At 38.8% G+C, this 8,235-nt stretch overlaps 1 protein-coding gene across 1 annotated transcript; it reads right to left on the minus strand.

Annotated features, from left to right (window-relative positions):
• Positions 1-5,640: 5,640 nt before the first annotated feature.
• Positions 5,641-7,141, minus strand: LOC149936215 (uncharacterized). The gene is made up of 3 exons (XM_090153652.1): positions 6,925-7,141; positions 6,303-6,582; positions 5,641-5,731 (listed from the first exon to the last, which is right to left on the minus strand). Exons 1-3 carry the CDS (start codon positions 7,139-7,141, stop codon positions 5,641-5,643), a joined length of 588 nt encoding a protein of 195 aa, XP_090009778.1.
• Positions 7,142-8,235: the final 1,094 nt, after the last annotated feature.

Genomic DNA, 8,235 nt, shown 5'->3' on the forward strand with positions numbered 1-8,235 from the left:
GGCTAAATGACGGAAAACTGCTTTAGTTTGATTTATGAAACCCGTAATTTTTAGCGCCACACCGCCCAACTCCCTCCCAAATCTACTTTTCCATCTTTATTCCGGGCCGAGTTCGGAGGCTGGTTAAGCTCGCTCTCGTATGCCCGCGCGCAGAGAGAATCACGGAAGATAAGGTGCTAGAAAAAGAGAGCTCAACACGCCAAAGGTGTTAAAGAAAGGCCAACCCCGCGGGCTCAGCTGACACCTCAACCCAATGAAACGGTAAATGGCGTCCACCTTCGAACGTCACTGTCAGATGAAGAAGCAGACACCGAGTGTAAGCGGTTTTGTTTCCAAGTCTGGGCTCACGCGCTTGCGTGGATTTGGGTTCGGAGGAGAGAGAGAGAGAGAGTTACGCTCTGGATCGGGAGTGCCTCTTTCCCATCTGCTCCGTCGCTGCGAGACTCACGTGTACGTCATTTTCAAGAGGAAAGAGTGTAGTGTTGTTTCCTTCGGGAAGATGGTGCGCCGGTCGTCGCTTCACGTTCTGATCCGCGTTCGCCAAAAAACGCGAACTATTTTTTCCTAAGTCGCGCGGCGTGATTTACATACAGCTCTAGCGCGATTCGCGTTGAATTTGTTTGATTTCGTCTTTTTCGAGGTGAAACGTTTGCGATAAACGCCTGACATTTGGAAACTTTTATTGAACTTCGGGATGAGTTCTCCGAAAGCGGAACTGACGATCAACGTCGATTCGGTTATGAAAACAGCCATGTGAGCTTTATTTTTTACTCTTTGTTGAGTTTTTAAGTGACTTTCGTAGGGTACTATTGATTTGGGACACTTTATTACGCAACAATCGAATCGTTGTACGCTTAGTCAGTGATAATATCTATAAAGTTTATTTATATATAGAAAAAGGCTGGTTACAAAGGTAAAAGAGCATACATCAAACGAAATACAAAATTTAATTGTTTATTAGAGCTATAACTTTCAAATTGGATGTAAAAATGTTGATAGATAAAATTAAATAAAAACGTTATAAATCCTCTATTAAACTAAAAGTTACCTTCAAACCATAATCAGGTTACTTTTATTATCTCATTTAAGGGGGAAGACTACAGTGGCCATTGTCTAATTTAGCGCTATTTCAAGCTGAACTCTTTTAATTTTGTATTTTAACTTATAAAATTAATATGCAAGTGTAGAACAGCCTCTGGTTTAGTGACTAAAATAATTTTGACAATTTTAAATTTAAAAGTAATTAAGTTATTACGTTTTAATTCGGACCCCCGGAGCTAAACAAGTTGGGCAAGTGCCCAAACTACCCTTTAGTTAGGACCTTCTATCTCGTTAACTATTAATATTTGAATTATCAAAATTATTTTAAGCACTAGAGGAAGGTTCAGCTTAATAAGAAAAATATAATTAAATTATGTAATTGTTGAAACAGAAACGTTCAGCTTGAACGAAAATGAGGCTTTTACTGTATTCTTCCCCCTTAAAACTTTAATAGAATGATAGTATATATGTATAATTTCTAATAAATTTAATTTTCCCTCTTCAAAGTTGTTTGTCTGTTAACTTTATCGCGTGGTATAAAGTACTCCAACGGTGGCTCTAACATTTTGGCTTTTCCTTTTATTGAAACGAATATTTTTAATTAATTTGAACGTGTATAGCTCGTTTAACAGCGAAGTGAAATCTGCCTCGGCATCTCCTCACCGGGAAAGTCCATTCGGAAAATAGATTATCCCGCGAAGACGTGGCTGACCCACTCGAGCGTTCTGATTTGCAGTGAAGGATCTTTCGGTCGCGACACGTCCCGAATTCGGGCCTTCTTCGCCATCGGCGGCAATCAAATAAATTTCAAACTCGATAACTTGAGTAACGAAATTGGGGGGTCGGGGTCTTTAATTGGGATCGGCCTCCCTCCAGCCCAAACTGATAATTATTTTTCGGCGCGCAAAGAATTAAGAGTCCGACTTTGCTGACTTCCAATCTCGATAATCCATACATACACCATCTCGGTGCGGGCCAATCGTAATCAGTGCCAATGACCTGACCCGAAAAACGACAAAAAGGGAAACTTTGGGGTTAGTTGGGGCGCCAATTTCGCACGGGCCTAGTGCAATAGAGGAAGCGGAAATTGACATTTTCTCGACGCTGTATCCCAGTAACTTATAAATTTCCTCAACGAGAGCACAGTCGTATTTTCGTCCACGAACTTTTTCGACCGATTTGGACTAACTAGAAGAGACGCGTTGGTAATCTGCACGTTGCATAATGGGCATTCACGATAAATTCGACCCATTTGAACTAACTACTAGAGAAGTGTAGTGGAAGCTTGCCCTTTGCTTAATAGGCTTCCATGATTATTTTAGACTTTTTGGACTAACTAGTAGGGAAGTCGTGGAAGCTTGCACGTTCCATGATAAGTTTCCACGATAATTTCGACCCATTTGTATTAACTAGTAGAGAAGTAGTGGAAGCCCGCACTTTACTTAATAGGCTTGATCGAGAATTTCGTCCCATTTGGACTAGCTAATAGCACTTTGCTTAATAGACTTCTACGAGATGTTTCAACATATTTGGACTAACTAGTAGATATATAGTGAAAACCTACACGTTCCATAATAAGCTTTGAACGTAACGTAAGCCTTCACGTTGCGTAATAGGTCTCCAGTAGAGTCGGATATCGCTTGATAGAATTATGATTAAGTCGAGCCCCCTAAAACGCCGGCTAATTCCTCTCATCAAAAGTTTGTTTTTTAGTCGTTTGGCTTTTCGGTTACGAGGTAATTAAGCCAGAGGGCCGAATCTTAATGAGATATTTAAAGTTACGGGTATCGCGGATCGAAATAGAAAAACAAGACGCGGCGAGTCCGAGTGGCAGCGCGGATTACGTCCTGACGGTAAATACCGGGACAGCGTCTCTGCAGTCCTTACCAAGGTACACGGGGGGTGGGAAGGACCAGCTACTTTCGCGAATTAAAATCAGTTCCTGTCTTCCTCCCAGCCCTTCGCAAACGGGAGTGTACTCCGATGCCAGGACAAATGAGGAACTAATCTTTAAACGAAATCTAAACTCGGGGAAAAAATCTTTAGCCTTACGTTATAATATAAGCGGGAGGTTGAAACTAATTTACATCGAAATACTTGTGTTTGGAAAATAGAGCATTGTTTAAATATTAGCATTCCGTAGCCTTGAAGAAGCGCCTACTGTAAATTCAACGAGATTGTTTTATGCAAATTTCGCGACTCGATTGAAACATAGCTTACAAAATAAAATGCCTCTAATATCCGCGAGGGTTTCTAAGTTTTTTGTTTGTTTCTGTCATTGTACTCTTTGAACTATATATACAGTTTAAGGGGGCTTAGTCGGATGAAATTCCTCCCGAAATAATACGCAAATAGAAGCGACCCCCGCAGGCCCGTAGCCACGGGGAGGGGGCATTCGGTGGCCCCCTAAAAAATAACTGTTGAAATTTTGATTTGCCCCCACCTGCCCCCTCAATTTAATCCATTACTCCTTCAAGAATATTCTCTGTCACTTCATCTTTATTAATTTTTTAAACTTCTATTCGTAAACATTTTCTTTTTGAACCACTTGTCTTTGTCGAGGATTTAGATCGTTATTTAAAGGTAACTATTTCTTAATAAAATACAAGTTGTAGAATGGTCTGCTTCAGAAAGCAAGGTTTGTTTTTGTTGAACACCAAAAACATTTCACGGCGCCACTTATGTTAATTTTCGAAATTAGGTAACGAAAAAAATATGGCCCTTCACAAAAAGCTACTGTTCCCCTAGAGGTCGGGGATGGTTAATCATTATCCATGATTAAATTGATTTTTTTCGGGAAAAAAATATAAACAAAGAAATTTACCGATTAATATTTCGGAAAATTTGAGCTTTTTATCGAAAAAAACGTCGTTTTTCCGATTAATTTTACAAATTTATCAAAAAATTAATCGGATAATACAGAAATATAAATTACTTGATCAAAACGTTTGACGAATAATTTTGAGAGCTTTATCTATTGAATAAAAGTTAACCATCCCCGACCTCTATACAGTTCCCCTAACGAAATTTTTCTGGCTACGGGCCTGGACCCCCGTATCGATAACGGAACGGACAATTTTCGATAGGCTAAAATAGCTTTTTTGGCCAACGAGAATGAGTTCGGGTCTGTTTTGAGAGCGAAAGGACAGAAAACGTTAATCCTCGAATAAAAGTTCATTATCCAGCATCCCCTTCTCTTCGGCTTGTTTATTCAACTCAGTAAACTCGCGCTTACAAATCCTAGCTTTGCACTTTGCCGCTTCTACACTGGACAAAATAACGACGGTGATGGCCTCTCACGTATATCGTAGGTCCATCTTCGTTAGCAGAGAGAAAGGTCCGCTGCGCCTCCACTAGGTATGCCTCCGCAATTGGCGACGTCACCTTAATTCCCGCTGGATATTTCGCCAAAGTGGTTGGTGAAGGCGAAATAGGGTGAAATCTGCGCTCGCGACGAACGATTCAGATTCGCCCCAACAGTTGAAAGACGAACTCTACTTTATATTTATGAGGCGGCAAATGATTATCGCGAAGAATCTGCTGGATGTTTGAAACATTCTATTGAGCCGATCTCAAAATTACGGCTCTGCACGTGACACTACCTTTACTCGTGCGGCCTTGGTAGGCTTATTTAATCCGAATGTTATATTGTAATATCATAAGTATTAGGAAAAATCATAAGTAACTTAACGAAATTAAGTATTAACTCAATGAAGGACAAATCTTGTACATAATTTCTAAATTAAAAATAAGAAAAAACCACTGTTGTACAATTGAAAAGGTTTTATTATAAAAACAGCTACGGCCGTTTCGACGCCAAACACCAGCGTCGTCGTCAGGCTAATTAACAATTGAAACAATAACAAGATCTCGTCTGAGGCGATAGACAGAGTAAATACAATTTGAGTAACACTCACAGTGAGTTAACCGTCAGGATAAAACCACAAAAACCGATGTAGAAAGATAAACCACCGCACGGAATATATTAACGTATGGAATTGAACAACATACAATATTGTGACACCAATTCGTGCGCAGGGCCATTTATGTTATTAATGAGTTTGTTTTCTAATTTCAATTTGATGATTTCCACCGATTCCCTAATATTTAGTTTGAAAAGGTTATGTTCCCTCGTGATTAATTTTACTTGCTCCGTATTAATGGAATGTAAAGGACCCCCCCGATACATGCTCTACAATCGCCTTGGGCCTTTTGAGTCTTAAGTCTGATTCGTGTTCTTTAATTCGAGCTGCTAGACATCTAAGAAGACACCTCAATAGAAAGTTATGCCAACTTAGATTCTTAGTCAAATGCAACCGTGAGGGTGTGATACCAGTTTTCATCAAAGTAAAATGCAATTTAATCGATCGGAGCTCGCAGAATGAAGTCCAAAGAACTAAAATCAACATTCTACGGAAGATCATCAAAAAACGACGGGCTGAGATTGCTATAATTGAAAGTAAGGTTTACTTTCTTTACCAAGACCTACCACCCTGGGATTCCAAAGGTGAGAACGTTTGGTACACCAATTATTTCTACAATCGCCTTGGGCCTTTTGAGTCTTAAGTCTGATTCGTGTTCTTTAATTCGAGCTGCTAGTCATCGTTTAGTTTGTCCAATGTAACCCATTTGGCATTCACATCGGAGCAGATAAATACCGCTTTCTTCAAATTTGGTGGCGCTGTCCTTTCTAGTTGGAAATAAATTTGCAATTTTATTTATGGGTTTGAATATGGGTTTTACTCCATTGTTGTAGCAAATATGTCCAATTTTTTTCCGTAAGGGTGCTAAACGGTAGTACAATGATATTGTCTTTTTTATCGAAGGGTTTAAGTTTTGTATTGTTGAGGGTTTTAGATTTGTTTTGTACATAATTAATGATTTTTGATATAAAATTTAGATCGAAACCTCTGTTTATAGCTAGTTGTTTAATGAAATTAATTTCATAATTGAACTCGGTTTGGTCACTACAATAATTTAGGGCTCTTTCCGTATATGTTAAAAAAGCGGATTTCTTTTGGGAGAAAGCGTGCGCGGATTTACTGTGTGGTGGCGCTGCGATAGAAAATGGTTTTCTAAACACCGCTGTGGATAACACATTGTTGTTTTTATAAATTAAAATGTCAAGAAATGGAATTTTCCCCCCCGATTCTATTTCAACTGTGAATTTGATATTTATATTAATGGAATTTAGATATTCAAGGAACACATTTAAATCGTTGAGGCCGAAACTCCACTTCGCAAAGATGTCATCTACGTACCTTCTCCAAAATTGAATCTCATAAGGGGAATGAGCTAACGCTTTAGTTTCCAAATCGTCCATAAACAAATCGCACAAGAATGGCGATAGGCTCAATCCCATTGCTAGTCCATGATTTTGTGTGTAAAATTTCCCGTTTTCTTGGAAAAACGTTTTGGATATAGCTACATTCGTCAACATTAAAATTTCGTCTATTTCTAGTTCATTAAACCTCTCCTCCCTGAGTCTTTTTTCTAATACTGCCAACGTCTGGTCTACTAGGACCGTCGTAAATAAAGACACTACATCAAAAGATACCAAATGTCATTAGCGTTCAGATCTAAATTTCTAATTTCATTTAGAAATCCCTTGGGATTTTTTATTGTGTTTGTGCTGTTGCACTAGATACCCGAAGCGCTTCACAATGTACTTTCCTATGAGTTCAGTCGATGAGTTAATGTTAGGGACTATTAGTCTATATTTTAACGTTTCTTTGTGTATTTTTGGTGATAAATAGAACCTCGGGGCTAAGAATTTGGTCGGGGTTAGTGCTGATTTTTCTTCTTTGGTTAGGTGTAAACAACTTTTTATTGTATTTTTTACTCTAATGTGGAAACCATTATTGGGATTTTTTTTGAGTTCACTGTAAGTATTTTCATTCAATGTCTCAGTAACCGCATTGTCATATTCAATTTTATCTAAGATCACGGTACAACCCCCTTTGTCTGCTTTGCAGATTATGATGGTTTTATCATTTTTTAAAGATTTCAATGCTAGTTGCTCCTCTGGTGTTAGATTGGGGACTTGCTTCTTACATTTTGCGTTATTTAGTAATTTTATGCATTCCCCTCTAATGGACATTGCTTTGCTCGGATCGTTATTGAGTTTAGTTTCCCGTTTGGCTAATTGTAAGTTATCTCTATTCCACAAATAATTGGTGTACCAAACGTTCTCACCTTTGGAATCCCAGGGTGGTAAGTCTTGGTAAAGAAAGTAAACCTTACTTTCAATTATAGCAATCTCAGCCCGTCGTTTTTTGATGATCTTCCGTAGAATGTTGATTTTATAGTTCTTTGGACTTCATTCTGCGAGCTCCGATCGATTAAATTGCATTTTATTTTGATGAAAACTGGTATCACACCCTCACGGTTGCATTTGACTAAGAATCTAAGTTGGCATAACTTTCCCTTGAGGTGTCTTCTTAGATGTCTAGCAGCTCGAATTAAAGAACACGAATCAGACTTAAGACTCAAAAGGCCCAAGGTGATTGTAGTACATCTATTGGGGGGTCCTTTACATTCCATTAATACGGAGCAAGTAAAATTAATCAGGAGGGAACATAACCCTTTCAAACTAAATATTAGGGAATCGGTGGAAATCATCAAATTGAAATTAGAAAACAAACTCATTAATAACATAGATGGCCCTGCGCACGAATTGGGGTCACAATATAGTATGTTGTTCAATTCCATACGTTAATATATTCCGTGTGGTGGTTTCTCGTTCTACATCGGTTTTTGTGGTTTTATCCTGACGGTTAACTCACTGCGAGTGTTACTCAAATTGTATTTACTCTGTCTATCGCCTCAGACGAGATCTTGTTATTGTTTCAATTGTTAATTAGCCTGACGACGACGCTGGTGTTTGGCGTCGAAACGGCCGTAGCTGTTTTTATAATAAAACCTTTTCAATTGTACAACAGTGGTTTTTTCTTATTTTTAATTTCGAAATTAAGTATAACAATTAGCAATAATTATCATCAAACTGATTTTCAGAGTTATTGCGCAATCAATGTTTAATTCTCATCACAGAGGCCCCTAGTGTGGGGTGGCGGAGTGGTTAGCACTTTCGCCTCGCAGCAAGAGGAGCCGGGTTCGATCCCAGTTTGTGGCACTGGGTGAAAACTCAGAACAACTCCTTCCGCGTTGAGTTTGCAAGATCTCTCCCCGCTGGTT

The sequence above is a fragment of the Leiobunum rupestre genome, chromosome 7 (genome assembly GCF_980474605.1).
Source record: "Leiobunum rupestre chromosome 7, qqLeiRupe1.1.hap1, whole genome shotgun sequence".
Classification (NCBI taxonomy): domain Eukaryota; kingdom Metazoa; phylum Arthropoda; class Arachnida; order Opiliones; family Sclerosomatidae; genus Leiobunum; species Leiobunum rupestre.

What these genes read in the sequence shown, in the direction of transcription:
- LOC149936215 (XM_090153652.1), bottom strand. Translation starts at nt 7,141, where the DNA reads ATGTCCATTAGAGGGGAATGCATAAAATTACTAAATAACGCAAAATGT. An exon ending in ATTGAATGAAAATACTTACA is followed by an intron (nt 6,583 to 6,924) that starts GTGAACTCAAAA and finishes CTTTTGATGTAG; the next exon opens with TGTCTTTATTTACGACGGTC. An exon ending in GAGATTCAATTTTGGAGAAG is followed by an intron (nt 5,732 to 6,302) that starts GTACGTAGATGA and finishes ATTTCCAACTAG; the next exon opens with AAAGGACAGCGCCACCAAAT.